The sequence below is a fragment of the Nakaseomyces bracarensis genome, assembly GCF_045282275.1.
Source record: "Nakaseomyces bracarensis strain CBM3 chromosome Unknown Scaff10_0, whole genome shotgun sequence".
Taxonomy (NCBI): domain Eukaryota; kingdom Fungi; phylum Ascomycota; class Saccharomycetes; order Saccharomycetales; family Saccharomycetaceae; genus Nakaseomyces; species Nakaseomyces bracarensis.
Genome location: NW_027263956.1, coordinates 186,096 through 202,882, shown reverse-complemented (window position 1 = coordinate 202,882; position 16,787 = coordinate 186,096). Strand labels below are relative to the sequence as shown.

General features: G+C 35.9%; 8 protein-coding genes across 8 annotated transcripts; 2 read left to right on the top strand and 6 right to left on the bottom strand.

The window, feature by feature from the left end:
- Nucleotides 1-111: 111 nt before the first annotated feature.
- On the bottom strand, nucleotides 112-1,614 carry FZF1 (Fzf1p; the record flags this gene model as incomplete). The annotated part of the gene is made up of 1 exon (XM_071052872.1): nucleotides 112-1,614. The coding sequence occupies one exon, from the start codon at nucleotides 1,612-1,614 to the stop codon at nucleotides 112-114; it is 1,503 nt and encodes a 500-aa protein (XP_070911122.1).
- A 684-nt stretch (nucleotides 1,615-2,298) lies between these two features.
- Nucleotides 2,299-2,832, bottom strand: HNT2 (bis(5'-adenosyl)-triphosphatase; the record flags this gene model as incomplete). The annotated part of the gene is made up of 1 exon (XM_071052871.1): nucleotides 2,299-2,832. One exon carries the CDS (start codon nucleotides 2,830-2,832, stop codon nucleotides 2,299-2,301), a length of 534 nt encoding a protein of 177 aa, XP_070911121.1.
- A 742-nt stretch (nucleotides 2,833-3,574) lies between these two features.
- PFU1 (Pfu1p) lies at nucleotides 3,575-5,206 on the bottom strand (the record flags this gene model as incomplete). Its single annotated transcript, XM_071052870.1, has 1 exon — nucleotides 3,575-5,206. The coding sequence occupies one exon, from the start codon at nucleotides 5,204-5,206 to the stop codon at nucleotides 3,575-3,577; it is 1,632 nt and encodes a 543-aa protein (XP_070911120.1).
- A 910-nt stretch (nucleotides 5,207-6,116) lies between these two features.
- Nucleotides 6,117-8,288, top strand: PMT7 (putative dolichyl-phosphate-mannose--protein mannosyltransferase; the record flags this gene model as incomplete). The annotated part of the gene is made up of 1 exon (XM_071052869.1): nucleotides 6,117-8,288. The coding sequence occupies one exon, from the start codon at nucleotides 6,117-6,119 to the stop codon at nucleotides 8,286-8,288; it is 2,172 nt and encodes a 723-aa protein (XP_070911119.1).
- A 213-nt stretch (nucleotides 8,289-8,501) lies between these two features.
- Nucleotides 8,502-9,218, bottom strand: SRB7 (Srb7p; the record flags this gene model as incomplete). Its single annotated transcript, XM_071052868.1, has 1 exon — nucleotides 8,502-9,218. The coding sequence occupies one exon, from the start codon at nucleotides 9,216-9,218 to the stop codon at nucleotides 8,502-8,504; it is 717 nt and encodes a 238-aa protein (XP_070911118.1).
- Nucleotides 9,219-10,021: 803 nt separating this feature from the next.
- GIC2 (Gic2p) lies at nucleotides 10,022-11,296 on the bottom strand (the record flags this gene model as incomplete). Its single annotated transcript, XM_071052867.1, has 1 exon — nucleotides 10,022-11,296. The coding sequence occupies one exon, from the start codon at nucleotides 11,294-11,296 to the stop codon at nucleotides 10,022-10,024; it is 1,275 nt and encodes a 424-aa protein (XP_070911117.1).
- A 923-nt stretch (nucleotides 11,297-12,219) lies between these two features.
- SUM1 (Sum1p) lies at nucleotides 12,220-13,674 on the bottom strand (the record flags this gene model as incomplete). Its single annotated transcript, XM_071052866.1, has 1 exon — nucleotides 12,220-13,674. One exon carries the CDS (start codon nucleotides 13,672-13,674, stop codon nucleotides 12,220-12,222), a length of 1,455 nt encoding a protein of 484 aa, XP_070911116.1.
- Nucleotides 13,675-14,783: 1,109 nt separating this feature from the next.
- Nucleotides 14,784-16,613, top strand: TFB1 (TFIIH/NER complex subunit TFB1; the record flags this gene model as incomplete). Its single annotated transcript, XM_071052865.1, has 1 exon — nucleotides 14,784-16,613. One exon carries the CDS (start codon nucleotides 14,784-14,786, stop codon nucleotides 16,611-16,613), a length of 1,830 nt encoding a protein of 609 aa, XP_070911115.1.
- Between the last annotated feature and the right edge of the window lie 174 nt (nucleotides 16,614-16,787).

Genomic DNA, 16,787 nt, shown 5'->3' with positions numbered 1-16,787 from the left:
TTCTTAAAAGTCTTCCTGATTTTTATTTCTATTTCATTTTTTTTTTTGAATTTTTTTTTTGGCACTGTTCTCTGCTTTCCATTCTCTATATACGATACCCCCTTCCATATTCTAACAACTTGACAATACACCATCATTAAATCCTGGTGAGTACAGATGTAGATAACCAAATTTGACCAAACTCTCTGGGATGAAAGCATGGTCTTGGTCGTAGTGCTCGATTAACGAAAACACGTTGTCGTGTGAAGGTTGGTGGTGACACTGAGGTTCTCTACACCTTAGGTCGGACCAACTAGAGGTCTCCTCCGCGTCGTTAGGACCATACATACGATCGTGTTCTCTGTAGAAAGATATATTGTTTGGAACGTTTTCACTGAAACACTTCATATCGGGCGTTGGCTCATCTTCATGTAGAATACTTCTGTCATGGATATCGTTAAAAGCATTACTATTCTCGTGGTGATGGCGGTAAGAAACATCACTCTTCTCATCGGAAGATGGTGATGTTAAAGAATCACTAATACTTAATGGGTTCTGAGTCATACTGATAGGAGAAGATAGAACTTCGTTATCCTTGTTATCACTATCGTCCTGCAACCTGGACACCAAGTGCTTTTCCAAAAGATGGTTCATGATATCTTCGTTTGGGCCCAGAATCTTTCTACAGTCGAAGTATGGACACAGAATCCCGAGGTTAATATCGCTTTTATCGTCAAGGTTCTGGATTTCTAAGTTGAGAGCTTCCGTGCTGTTAGATGGGATACCATTACACACCGGTTGGGCAGTTGTTAAGTCTTCTTTGACATCTGGGACATTTTGTTGGTTAATAGGAATATTCAAATCAGTAGCGACTATCGGCTTTTGTTGTTCATTCAACTCCGGTAGTTTTTGTTCATCGTTATCATTTAGAGCGATATTGCTAATATCAGAGGTAACTTGTTGTTCATCACTCAGCTTTGGTTGAGGCAGAGCCTTCACGGCCTTCTTAGTGCCTGTGGTCCCGACCTTCCCGTCCAGAATCTTTTTAGCGGAGGCAGCCTCCTTTTTCTTGCTTGCGGCAAACCGCTTTTCGTGGGTATTAATATGTCTCTTCAACTGTTGGTTAGTGATGAACCGTCTCTCACAGTATATGCACTTGAGCGGCTTCACCTGAGCATGTGTCCATTTATGTACACGCAAGTGACAAGGTCTCAAAAACCGTTTGCCACAGTTAGGCTCATCACAAACGTAGGGCCTCTCATCCGTATGCGAGTTTCTATGCTGCGCCAGCAGACTAGGCACACTAAACTCCCGCTTACAACCATCTATCTGACACACATATTTCCTGGAACTCTTGCCTCTGCCCTTCCCTTTCGTCTCATCACCGTTCTCCACAACATCTCCACCTTCATCTTTCCCCATCGCTATTAGCTTATTACTCTCCTCTATGGTTTCCCCTGTACCTGTCAAATACAGAGCACCAGTAGCATTACGACTCATCTCCACAAGCGGAGAACTATCCGCCGAAGATATATCAAATTTCCTCGCACTAGCTGCCAAATCCATCGTAGGCTCAATAATATACTTGAGTGGCGTCTTATTCAACTCCGCGAATAAATCCTTCCCGTAACTCATTTTTCTTTTATTGGTTTTTTTATATATTTCTGTTTAATTTTCTTTCTTTCTCCAGTTTTTATAATCAAATCTTTTAATATCGTTTATTCCTATATCCTTTCTTTAATATAGCTCTCTCTCTCTCTCTCTCTTTATCTATCTCTATCTCCATCTCCCTGTCCCTCTTCAACCGTAGTTCCTTAAATAAGGAAGGATTTACACTTTAAATACCAAACTACGGCTTAATACAAATTTTTTATTCCCTTTCGTCCCCCTTCGCTGCTTTTTCTTCGACCCTCCAAAAAAATTTTTTTTTTCTGTTTTCTGAGCCCAGTTTTTCTTACATTTGCACAGAAACACCCGTAGCAGTAGCGGAGGAGAGCAGATTTCATGTTCCTTACTTCATCTTTCTTTTACTTTTGTAATGTTGTACGACTAACGTCACTGGTGATAATTGCTTTTTTTTTTGTTCTGCCCCCCCCATTCACAGTTCTACGGAACTCTCTACGGGACGATGTTTTTTTCTCTGCACGCTGTTTTTCTCTGCACGAATGGTTTTCTCTGCACGAGAAACAATTTAATACAATGCGGAGAAGGCACTGCACGGGTATTTTTTTCGTCTCTCTCTTGCTTATTCTATTGATTAGATAAATTACGTAATACCGTGTGACATTACATTGTAACGAAGGGGGGAAAAAAAAGTTACTATTTAGTCCACTGGAGGGCGTCCTCGTGGGTTTGGAGGTATTCTGCGAGCTTGCTCTGGAGCATCAGGGCCTCCTGCTTCATATCGCTCATCGTGCGTGGCTTTCTGTCGTCATCGGCATCCGGTTTCATCGTGCCTTGGTGGTGCGTATAGTAGTCTCTTCGTACGTCAAAGTCATCCAGGCGTTCGTACATAGCGTCGCCGATGTTGTTCTCCCTGTACCGCGGGATGATGTGGGTGTGCAAGTGCGGGACGGACTGGCCTGCTTCAGGGCCGTCCTGGATGGCGATGTTGACGGACTGGGCGCCATAGACCCACATGATGAACTTGTGGATGAGCTGGACGGTGCGGAAGTATACCGCGTTCTCATGCGGCGTGAGCTCCGAGAGGTTGACCGCCGAGGTCCGTAGTGGCACAACGAGGACGTGCCCCTTCGTTATTGGTTTCAAATTCACTAACGCATAACAGTACTTGGTCCTATAGAAGACCTGGTCGGATACTAAAAACTTGCTGAAATATATAGGTGCGCTCATCCCGCCAAAATTTTTTCTTGATCTTCTCCCTTTCTCGTCTTCACGAGTTTAATCTTACTACCCTAAAGTACACTTAAATATGTATTTGAGATCTGTCTGCTCCTCGATCCGCCCACCCTTAATTTGTTTTTCAACAATAAGATATGTTACCCGGATCTCAGTCAAATTGTGATACCTCTTTATATCGCATCAAAACATTATTGTATCAATATCGCAACGATACATTACTGTATTAACGCTATATTGTATCAACACACTATTGTATTAACGCTATATTGTATCAACACACTATTGTATCACCGCGATATTGTATTAACGCTATATTGTATCAGCGCGATATTGTATTAATACATTACTGTATCATTATATTTTGTCAAAGTAGTATTATAAAAGCAATATATAAGTTTGCTAGTAACAATTATATATACACATTTGTTTTTAAACATTCCAACAAGATATGCAGAAAATAATGTGGGCAAATTAAGTTCATAAAAAATTCATCGTTACAATCAGACATTTATATAATAAATGTTTTTGTTTTTTTAGATTTTGGGTTTTCGTTAATTCAAAATTCTAATAGAAAGAAAGTGCAAATAATGCTCATACGGTATGTCTGTAATTTTTTTTCTGGTCATAAAAGTGTACTTAGGTATATGTGTTCGTAAAATTTCAATCTAATTATATGTTTCTTTTTTATTTTATTTTTTTTTGGATTATCATTATGTTTTTTTGTCTTTTTAATTTAGTAAGAGACAAATAAATTACCTTCTTGTTCTTCGAAAGCTGTTAGTAAATCTGCAACGTCTTCTCCATTCATATCCCATCCTAATTTACAAGAAACGGAGATATTTTTCAAATTTGGAAGTCTACCTTCCATAAGAGCAATTGTAAAGTCATCTGGATGGATCTTAGAGGCCAAACCTAAAGATCCGCTACAATCCAAATATATTGTTTTCAGCGGTCTCTCTAACCGTTTATCCTCTATAGGAGTCTCGGGGTTTAGTGGCGTTAAAATGTACTCGGAGAATAGCCATTTTGTACAGTAATCAACTTGGAGCCTAATAGATAGCAAATTTCTGCAATACCGAAAGATAAAATCCAGTGAATTATCCCTCAAAGAGGGCATAGGATAATAAAACGACAGATGCTTCAAATTATTACCGATTTTTGATAGCACTGTATAGATGGATTGTTCGTCCACTTGTGGACAAAAGGAGAACTCAAGTGTAGTGATAGTTTCTGGCCAGTTCGTCATGGCCACAAATTCATTCGTTATACCTCCACTTAGTTTCAAATATTGAAGGTTATTTGGCCAGCAAAATTCTTGAAAACCTTCGCAATCTATTGAACTACGTGGGAATGCCAAATGTGTTAGTTCATTAAAATTACTGATAGCTTTAAAAAGATCCCTGAGCTTTACAGTCTCGGAGACAAGCCCAAGATCAAGGTATCTGAGTTTATGACAGTTCTTCAATGATATCAAAGGTGCATATCCAAAACTTGTTTGAGGTGCAGTAAAAGAATGCAAGTTATTGGAACACCTTCTCAATAGTTTTGAAACATTAGAGTTCTTACCGCTTTGAAGGATAGTTGAAAGATCCAGGACCTGAACCAAATCACCAAGCCTGTAACGGTCTAATTTCTTAGAGCCTGCTCCACTTGTGGTAGAAATAACTGCATTGGTCACTGTCTCCACAAAACCATTAAAATTTCTACTGGATAACTTCGGAGCTCTATATATATGAGGTAAAGAGTGATGATACCAATACTTTGAAACCAGCAAAGCATTTATTATGTTTTCATACTCTTTGTTACCTTTACCTTCTTGCTGCCTTTGATTCTCAACAACGACGTCGAAGTAATATCCTATAATTATCTTCTGGACCTCAGTAGGCAGTCTCATAGGTATATATTCTTCCTCTTCTTCCTCCTCCTCTTCTTCAACCACTTTTCCATCTATACTGGCCCCAATACTATTTTTCTTGCTATGTCCCAGTCTCTTCCCACCTCTATTCTTTTTCCGCCGCTGACCGGTCTTCTTATCAGTCACATACCCGTCCTCATCTTCCACCAGGTCATCGTCATTTCCTTCTTCATCCTCACTAATGATATCATTCCCTACAGAGTCAGTTCTCTTCTTCTTCGCCCCAATAATCTCGAGATCATGAGATGCTCGGCCTTTATACCTGGCATACCCTTTCTTCTTCTTCTTTTCCTCCAATTCTCCACCAACATCACCTTCCTCTTCAAACTCTTCATCCACATAATTTGTTGCCTGTTTATATCTGGAGAGCAGAACCTGCATAGATCCTTGCCCCCCAACATACTTCCGATAAGGCACTGTAGCCTTCTTAGGTCTCGATTTGTTTGCCATAGATGAAATAATCTAAATAACCCAAATCTGCCTCCTCCCAAAAAATGATAAGACTATTTGTGCACAAAATTCCTGAATATATTTACCTTCTCTTATGAAATGAGCAACAAGAGATGAAACAAAACAAAACCAAAATATGCTAGTTATATATCTCATCCCTCTCTTGCTCTATCAAAACCCCATCGCCATCCCGAGGAAGGGACTTTTAAAGAAAGACAAAAAAAAAAAGCAATAAAATTTTTTTCCCACGGAGTATTCTGACTTTCTCTGTAAATCACTCGTACCAAAAGAAAGTAATACATACAAGTTCAAAAAATAGTGGGCCTGTCAAAACAAAATAACTAGACAAAAAAGTAAGGACTGCACAGAAATCTACGTACACAAATACTACAGCGGAGAGAAACTTGGACTGGGAGATGTAGTACCCAGCTACCTGGTTATTATATCTCTTAGCCGAGATAACCATCCACGAATACATGTTCATAGAAACTCAGCATCCCAATACAACAGCACTAATACAACAATGTCAAATACAACAATGTCAAATACAACAATACCAAATACAACAATAACAAATACAACAATAACAAATACAACAATGTCAATACAATATGTTAGAGATGTACAGAAGCACGATTATACCTCATATATGATCATACCGTGTATCTAAAAATCACAGTTACGTTGTTATATAGCGATTATATATATTAGTAGCTTGTGGCGGTATACCCAGTGTAACATAAGTATCACGTGTGTTTACCCGGATATTTCAATTTATTATGGCGTTGTGGGTTTTGCGCGTCGCTGCGTATAAGCAAGCCCTGTATGCATAGTCAGGGTATAATATTGGAATTAACCATTTTTAAATCAATTATTCAATTGTTCCCAAGCTGACAAAAACGAAACGTTAATGATAATGAAGGACAGTAACGGGGTGCTTCTCAATGGGCCTTCTGGAATACCCTTTATTCCAATCAATTCCCTTCGTACACAGAACATCAATTTAATCGATGCCGTTATTGGTCTAGTCGCATTGCCAGCTATGTTTCTTTACTTATCTCTTCCGCTGATAAAGGAAAACATTCATAAAGTCGAAGCTTTAAATCAGACCTCTGAAGGTGCATTAGTTGAATTTATCAGGTCTCAATCTAATAAAGAGCTCTATATCAGTTTCTTCCATCCTTTAGTAATCCAATTGCTAAGTCCTCTGTTACAAGATGACGGCTCTATTTTGCTGAAACTACGCATTATCTCCTTCACATTAATGTCCCTGGTGTTTTCAACCTTCTATTTCATTACCGCTAGGGTGAACATAAACAGACTCTTGTCTGTGTCATTTATCGGTTACATGATGCTGTTGGCTCCAGTACAAGAGTACGCATTGTCTAACCTAATGGAAAACTTACACTTGCTAGCTATTCTTTCATTGTTCTTGGCATGGCAATCAATTAAGTATTCTATAAACAAGTGCTCAAGATGGAACATTCTTGTAACTGCTGCTAGCATGATAATGATAAACTCCAAATATCTAGGTAGTAGCATGTCTTGGGTATGGTTTATTACTATAGCTATGTATAATCTGTGGCAGAACGTGTTACCAGACATCAAGAACTTTAAAACCACCAAGAATTTCTTCAACTTCATTAACATCATTCTTTTCAAAAGCACCTTAATACCTTTCATGGTTCTTTTCCTATCCTATTCAACACAAATATACCAATCACTGTACACATTTAATAATGATATACCATCAACATTGAGTTTCATGCCAGCGACGTACAAAAACCTAATACCAGGAATGCCTCAATACCAGTATGTCCCCTTGAAGTATGGCGAAACAGTGGTTCGTATAAGGCATAAGGAGTCACTTGGTGGTTACTTATCAACTCTTCCTGATGTTTTCTATCCTTCAGGATCGGGGGAACAAATAGGGTTTCTATCGCAACTTGAAGATAATGTGTTCAATCAATGGCAAATCGAGGCTCATCCAAGCACTAGATTTAGGAATGGTATTAAAAATCATGCAAAAATTAGATTGAGAAATGTAATGACCGGTAAACTTTTGAGAGCTTCATCTGCCAGACCTCCTGTTAGCGATCAGGAATATAACGGCGAAGTTTCACTTACAGGAGATAGGAATTTCACTGGTGATGCCGATGAAACTTGGTCTATAGAGCTTATGGGTAATTCTTCACCTGTCAGAAAACTAACTCAAAAGGAAATGCTACAAAGAAATCACCAGGATAATCAAAATGATTTACATATCGGGTCCGAATTTTATCTCGTGAATGAGGGCCATAGCTGTACCTTACTTTCTCATGATGTTGATTTGCCAAGCCATTGGAATAAAATAAATGATATTCTGAAAGAGCCTCATAGACAAGAGTTGACTTGCATTCAAAGTCCAACAAGATCCAGAACAGTTTTTAGATTCGACTCAATTGTGCATCCAGAAAGAAACCATAACGAAGAGATCCAATTAAGTACTTCAGAGAAGCTGTTACATATAATTCGAACTTTACCGGACTTACTAAAAAGGTTTTATAAATACAATTATTACATTAGAAACACCGATTTTTCCAGAGCGAGACGTGAAGAGGATATAGAAGCTGATTATGACTATAATGAATTCCAATTCCAAAATAGAGTTGAAGTGGGTAAGTGGATGTTCTGGCAACCTCCCAACATTGTAAACAAAAACTACTCAAAATTCTTTATAGGATGTGCTTTCATGATATTAATGTACTTGGTCTTTGAAATATTACAGGTCCTATTATGCTGGAATCCTTTTAATTATACTTCAGCTTCTATACTGATAGAAAAAAGGCAAAATAATCAAATTACAGACCAATGGATGCTCGTACGCTGGGTTTTTGAAGATTTTGCTTTTGAGTGCTTTTTAGGATGGCTATTTCACTATTATATTTTTACTAAGAGCTCTCATTGGAATTTAGATGTCGTTCTCTATTTCCCAAGCCTCTTTTTTTCAATACTTCTATCTCTATCAATATTTGATGTCTTGGCAAAATGGCATAGCATAATGATTGTCCTAGTTCCAATTTATCTCGCCCTAATATTTTAACCTGACACCAGTTATGAGAATGAAATGAATCAGATAAATGGTGTATATATATGTTATTTATTTATGATCCACGTTAAATATGCATTTACAAACGTACCTCTATTCAATAGATATTTCATAATTCTTTGTAGCACATCCAATTTGGTATTATTACAGTAAATGTCTGTAAGAGACATATAAGGTTGATTCATATAGAATTCCTGGAACAGAATACTATATTTCATCATTATCTGCTACTGCATTTTCATCATCCTCATCCATCATACTATTCAGAACATCATCATCTATTTGATCAGTATTCTCTTGTCCTTCCTTCATAACGTCATCATTTGTAGTTTTTTCTAATTCTGGTTTTTCCTTTACGATAGGTTCTATCACATTATCGGGTTCTATTTTTAGTTCAGGCTCCGGTACAACATTATTATCAGCATCCAGCTGAGTATTATTACTGTTATCATTGTTTCCATCATTTTCTTCAATTTGATTCTGTCTAGGGCTACCCGATGAACCAGGATTTCGTTTTGAATCTGCAATACCCGACACAAAGACTGATATCAAGTCATCCACATCCTTTAGTAATTTATCTTTTCTTTGTACAGCTTTTATTTTCTCATCTTCAACATCTACGAGCTTCTTTTGTAAACTGTCAATCTTATGTAGTTGCTCTTCTGCAGACACACTAACACCAGGTAACGAATCAATCAATGTTGTAATCTGCCTTATTTTAACAATTATATCAGTTGACAGTTCATCAATACCGTTTCTAAACTCCTCGGGAGTCGCTACACTTGCATGTTTATCTGTCATTTTAGGCTCTTTAGGGTCTAGGGGTTCAAAATCATGTCTCTTGTCAATGAAATTCAATGTTGCACAGAATTGCTCCATTACCTGATCCAGGCATTTCTGCAATTGTGTTAGTCTATCTGTCATCCTTTTCTGCAAGTATAACTAGTGATATTGTTCTTCTGTTAGGAATATAGAGCTGTAATCGATTATAGAATTGAATATCCAAATTCGTTACCAAAAAAATTTAGAACCTGTTGTAAAGTGTATGGATTGTAGGTAATGCAATCAATAGACACACTTATTCAAAAGAATATACGTAAACCATACCATGGCTAGCTGCCAAAATGTCTATCTAAATACTTTATTCTAGAATTCTGGATTTTTATTTTTCTAGATTGGACACAGGTTTTGGTACCATAAAAAATATATAGGAAATCACGTGACGTTTCTATATTATATTATATATGTAAATGTTCATTAATATTGGAATATTGTTAAATAAATACCCTTGTAACATTAACGCTTTATCCATCATTCGAATGTTTGTATTAGTACTCTACAAATGGGACAAAATGGTTCTAAATAATATAGTTTTAATAAGTGCTAAACGAATGACATTAAATTAAAGAATATAATATAAAATATATGATACTTTTTGCTAATTTCTAAAAGAGGTACATATAATAATGGGTATGGTAATATTGGCTGACCAGTTGTTGGTATCGAACAATCATAATAATGGTGATAAAAACAGGTATAAAGAATAAAATGTAATGAAAAAAAAATTGGAAAAAAACTCTATAAGATTTATAATCATGGAAACGAAAGTAATGCAGTTATGGGCGTTAAAGGAATGGTCAAAATTATGCTATTTTAGGAGGGGGGAGGGGGGAATGTTTGTTTATTTTTAGGAGTATCATTTTTTTTGTATTGATAAAAATATCAATTTAGAAGAAAGAATTTCTGTAGGCAGCTTGATTTGGGGAATCTGTATTTAATAGAAGGTCATCAGCAGATCTTAGAAATCTTGGGGATGTAGTTCCGATTGGAGAGTCTGACTGTTTACACAATTGTGTGTCAGAATTACGTCTTCCTAGAATGCGATTTGGGGTAGTTTCGAAAGAATGTCTTCTACTTTCAGCATCAATGTCGCTGCTGTCATGGAAGACTTGGGATTCGTTATCAGACAGACTTTCAACATCGCTGCTAATGAAAGAATCAAGAACCGATTTGTTTTCTTTACTGTTCAAGAGATCAGTGGTAGATGTATGTCCAATTGGAATTGATTGTTCTTCCTCTTCTTCTAGTAACGTTGGAAAATTGTAGGTCTTTAAGAAGGTCAAAGACAACTCACTGTCACCGGAGTCTCTTTTGACAAACTTTTTGGGCTCCATTTCAGAGATATCTAGATTCGACATTTTAGTAGTCATGTATTGTTCAGAAGACAATTGAACATCTTCATATTCAAATAAAGAGGTAGCAATCGTTGAACTTGAGACCACTCTGTTATGTTTCATCATGCTGTTACTATTTGATAGATTGGAAGAGGCGACAGAAGCAGAACGATCCAAAGATCCTGAACGGTTGGAATTGGAGCGACCAATAGAGAGCCTCACAGAGGATGAGGATCTTTGTCTCTCTTTCTTTGATAATGGTGTACTGTAAGCCTGGGCTGTTTTACTATTAGTCATTGATCTTTCCAACAACGACTCTGTAACGAAGGCTCTACTTAGTTGCTTTGGTTCAGAACACTCCGTCGTAGTCCTTTCTAGACTACAACCTTCTTCTTGTTCTTCGATTGAAAAGTAACTTTCATGTCCTCTGTTGTATGAAGCATGTGATATGTGTTGGAAATGAAAGGGTGTTGAAATCTTAGCTGGTCCTGTATATTGTGGTTGATTCTTATTCCCGGATTTGAAAATACTTTTAAAGAAACCTTTGTTGTTCTTTGTTTTCGAGCCCTTAGCCCTTGAGTTAGCTACTCTAGAAGTGTTACCTGCAGATTGTTTCAAAGGGGGCAACATGATACTTTTCTTGTGACTAAGCACTGGTTGATCACTATTTAAAACAGTGACATCGAGGTCGTTTTCTTGACTTTCCACATCAGAATCACCAAGAAGTAAAGTTTGACCTACCATCCCATATAGTTTCTCAGCTTCTTGATCTTCATCAATCCAAATTGATTTCATTTGGGGTAGCATATGATTAGGACAGGTCGCCATATTTATATTCTATTTGTTTTGTTTTGTTTTGAATTTTAATTATTTGTCTTAATAGTGATATTGTTAATTTTATCAATTTGCTTTTTACTCAAGAGATAATTTTTTATACACAGTACTACAATGAAAAGTAATATACCTTTATATACAATTAGAATTCTTCAGGATCAAATCAACTGAAGACAATTAACGTGTAAAGAATTAATACGATCATATTCATTTAACGCATCACCTAAGCAATAACAACCCCTCGCCCCATATTGTGCTAACTTATTTTTAAATTTGACATAGAACTTTCGTGTGCATTTAATTTTGATCCAACTACCAACAACACGAATTTAGTAATCGTTCATTTATTGAAGAAACACGATTTTTTGCTCAAAGTAGATGAGCCATCGCAAGACAATGGAAGTTTCCCTGTGTTTCGTTAAAAATTTTAGCGATTTTTCATTATATTAACATTAAAATCTTTCTCTGCGAGTTATTCTTCGTACAATGTAAAGAAGCAAGGCACACCAATTTTGTCTTCTCTGCGCACAGACAAATGCCCGTGGATCATCTCCTCTATTTTTATACCGGTTTAGGTAACTTAATCGAAAAATGAAAAACTACGAGGGCTTCCTAAAACGGGAAAATATTCGCGTCTCTCTACTCCCTTTTCTGAATAATACCTGATCGAGTAATTCAATGAGCTTCGTATGTTGAGATCTATTTATATCGCTAATTGTGATATTGGCGATTATAATAATTTTAACATATTATAAAGAGGGTTATTTATTGGATTACAAGTTGCTATATGTGAGACTACTATAATAATAAAGCTGTATTGTCCTTTCATGTTGTTTATTTTTTCCATTAAAGGGAAAAAAAAATACTAATAATAATAATAATAATAATAATAATAATAATAATAATAACAATAATAATTATTGATCTTGTGTAGCGGGTGTAGGATCTGAAACTAAATCTTCTTCTAAGGTAGATGTTGATTTTGGATCTTCTAATAATAGAGTGTCATCAACACCGGTTGAGGTCTTTTTTAGGGATTCTAACATTCTCTGTCTTAGTGAAAGTTTGGCTTTATCACGCCTTTTCTCATCTAGCTCCATAGCCATCCGTATGGCACGTTGTGTACCTGCAGTTTGATGTGCGTCCTTCTTCTGCTTGAGGTATTTGATCCTCTGTGCATTGGTCATTTTAACCCCTACACTGAAAGAGGATTTCGTGGCCAGTCGAAGTTCTTCCAATGTGCTTTCGATAGCCTTTGCATCATCTAAACTGTCACATAGCTCACTATCACCGTCTTCGTTGTCCTCTTCGGCGTCCTTGAAATCTTCTAACATCTCTTGTCTCTCAGCATCCATCTGTTCGCTATCAGAGTTTGAACTATATTTACGTTTTTTCTCACTACGCGGTGAACTCGAGAAATCCTTACCATCGTAATGATCCATGTCATCATCTTCATCTTCATCGTCTTCATCAAAACTGATCTTCTCTTCGTCTTGTTCGATAATAGCATGCCTTCTAGAGCGTCTCTCAAGCCTACTATCTGACGTAGATTTCTTTCTCGGTATTGGTGCTGGCGCCTGTTGTGTTTCCACATTGCTCTTCCTTTTTGGTGGCCTACCTCTCTTCTTCTTAGGCGGTACAGGTTCGGGACTACTTTCTCTCTCTTCCTCATTAGTTTCCTTTTGTGAAGTACTGTTTTTAGAGCTATTAGCCATTAACGAAATGTCATTAGGATCACCAAAATATTTTTTGTTCTTAGACACTTGTGTTTGACCTAGAGGTAGAGTTACCTTAACTGGACGAAGAGTCTCTGGTCTGCCGGGGCTATTATTACCTTTCTGTGAATTCCCTTCTACTGTCCAGTTAACTGATAATGGCAGTTTATTTACAATTGTGGCATCCTTTCTAGGCCTACCCGGACGCCTCTTAACTACTGCATTTTGTTCTACAAGGTTTGTTGCAGAATTATTGGATGATGATCTCCTCGAACTTCCGGAACGGGGACCAACTGTGTTGTTATTACTATGATAACTATTATTATTACTATTGTGATTATTATGACTGGTACTGCTGTTGTTACCATTAGGGAGGATTGGAGCTGTTTTAGTGTTTGTCAGTATATTTGTTATTTTATTCAGTCTCTCGTTCATATCATTCACCATAGAATCCGTATTTAATTGGTTTTTCAGAATATCCTCAAATTTACTCTCTATTACTGTCTGATTATAAGCAATAGTCTTTATTGCTACTAGCATATCTTCTATAGAGTTGGTAGACTCCAAATCATTTTTATTAACTTTATTTTCCAACTCATTCACTTTATACCTTACCCCTTCTATCTCTCTGCGCAAACCTGCGTATTCGGTAACCATTATCAGTTTTTAATTTTTAATTTTTTATTAGTCGTTGTCTAAACTCTTTATTTTTTTTTCCCCCCAAGTATTACAGAATTGATATGATTATATTAGTCTCTAATTCTTTTTTTTATTTTTGCTCTTTTATCCAGATTTTTGTTATCTTTTTGTTGGAAATAAAAGTTGTGTGTGTTTATTGTTTGATAAAGATATAGCCCTTTTTTTTTTTTTATATGTAAATATTAAAATAATAAAAATTAAAAAAAAAAAATTTTTTTTTCTTATTATATTTTTTTCTTCCTTTAATTTATTCTTATTTTTTACTTTAATAGAATTTAGTAAATTCCCTCTTGATTTATTAATTTAACTCAATAAATTATATAGCAATATCAATAATAATGTGTCCTCCACTCCCTTTGATCAATATATATTTTATAATATTTTATTAATTATTTTTTTTAATCTTTGTTAATTTGTTAAATTGTTTGTTTTTTCTTTGGGCCCTTTTTTTTTTTTTTTTTTTAAATTTAAATTTAATTTTAATTTTTTTTTAATCTTTTTGAATTGAATTTTTTAATTTTTATTTCTTCCAACAACTTAAAAAAATTTCAATTTTTAAAAAAAAAAAAATCGTTTGGATATCGTAATTTTTGTTTTCTTTTTGTTTTTATTCTTGTTGATCTAATCAATAAATAATTTGAAATTGATTGATATAAAATGGAGCATAAACACAACACAACACAGCACAGACACAGCACAAACACAGCACAGCAGAGCACAGCAGAGCACAGCACAGATTATTGCAGAAATTGTAAAGGGATCTATATAAATAACATAAACAATTGCGTCTTGTTTTAATATCACCTTATATAAAAAAATAACTGCAAGTACTACCAGGGGGATCAATACTCTGAGGTATAGGAATATTCCATGTGATTATCGTATACTGTGATGTAATAAATTTCAATATTCCGGGTAATTGTTTTGGCAATAGAATAAAATTTAAATTCAAACCAAGGGCCCTTTTATATAGTTGTGAAACTTAATTACTGGAAGATGTATATATATATTTGTGGTTTGTTATTTAGTTGATATAACAAACATCAAACTGTAATATAACTGGGAAAATGTCTCATAGTGGTGCTGCTAGTTATAAAAAAGTTAACGGTATACTCACTATAGATGAGGATCAATCACCGGCAGAACTTCTGTGGAGGTCTACAGATGGTGACAAACAGCATAAGATCGTCCTGGATGTTATAGATAAACTACAGGCCACGCCAGCATCATCGGAGAAACTGATGTTAAGGCTTATTGAGAAGGTTAATGAGGATAAGAAAATGAAGAATAGTGACGGGGAGATGGTCCCAGTGAAACCAGCATCACACATGTTCTCCTTTAATAACCGAGATGTTATGGATAATATCAAAATCACTCTGCAACAAATCATCTCCAGATACAAGGATACTGAAGTCAATGAGGAGAAACGAAAGATCGAAGGTAACCCCTTAGATCACTCCCAACAGGCACAACAACTGGAATTGATTAACACAAATAGGCTTGATGACTCGTTATCTTCAGAAAACCTTCTAAAGAACCTGAAGCTACAGCAATCTTTGTTGACTACAAACAAGCAGCTCATGAGAACCTTTCAAGAAACTGTTATTAATTCACAACTTCCACCAGACGAATTCTGGAGCACAAGAATACCGATGTTGCGTGCATTCGCTCTATCGACTTCTCAAAAAATTGGTCCCTATAATGTATTGTCTACAATTAAGCCAGTAGCATCTTCAGAAAATCAAGTCAACGTTAACCTATCCAGAGATAAAATTATGAGTATCTTTCAGAACTATCCAATTGCTAAGAAAGCATATATTGACAACGTCCCGAAGAATTTCAAAGAATCAGAATTTTGGGCAAGATTTTTTTCTTCCAAGCTTTTCAGAAAATTAAGAGGTGAGAAAATTATGTCAAATGATAGAGGTGATGTAATTATTGATCGTTACCTAACGTTAGATCAGGAATATGATAGAAAAGATGACGAGAGGTTGTTACATCCTGTGTCAAAGTTCATTGATTTAGATGGTAACTTGCAAGATGATCCAGTCAAGAAGGGAAATAGGAAAGATTTTACTATGCAACCTAGTAGAGATATAAATGGACACCATGATGGATCAACTGATATCTTGAAGGGTATGAATAGATTAAGTGAAAAAATGACAACAGCGCTGGAAAATGAATACTCGAGGTCAAATCTAACGAACCAAAACGACGCAGAGGCTGAATTAGAACAGGAGCTGGAAATTAACGACTTGAATGATGGATATAAGGCTGAATATTCCTTGGTGCATCTGAAACTCGGAACAAAAACGAGGGAGAAAAATCCTGAAAATATTATAGCCTCCCAACAAAGCGAACATATAAAAATTACAGACCCCATCGTTAAAAGTCAGATTGATAATGTAAAAGCAAGTTTGATTAACAAGCTGGACCTGACCGATGTGATATCAGGAAAAGGCAGCGATGGAGAAAATATTGTTCACGAAATTAACCAAAAGGTTCTAAAAACGGTCAGAATTAATGCAAAACAGGCAAAACATAATAATATGGATTCTTCATATATGGCCGCATTTACTAGTAATGGGGGCAATGAAAAGGATGCAACTACAGAAGTACCAATTGATCTGTTAGAAAGTTGTAGGATGTTACATAGTACTTGTTGTGAATTTCTAAAACATTTTTACATTCATTTTCAAAGCGGTGACCAAAGACAAGCTGGAAACGTGAAAAAATTATACGGGCACCTGAAAGATTGTGTTGAAAAACTAAAAGAGCTCTTAAAAGATGTTAAGCAAGGAGATGGTGAGAAGCTTGCCAACCTATGTGAAGCATACTTGGGAACGACAATGAGGTCTATAGAACTGGCTATTAACAAGTATGACTCCTGCAAATAATTAATTGATCTACGTAAATGAGCCTAAACACAAAAATAATTAAAAATATTTATAATAGTAGCATTAGCATTAATAAGCATATAAAATGATTTTTCTATAGAATGTTTGAGACACTACGGATTAATAATGGCATAATTGTCTAGAGATAGTTAGATGGATTAATGCGTTTAAATA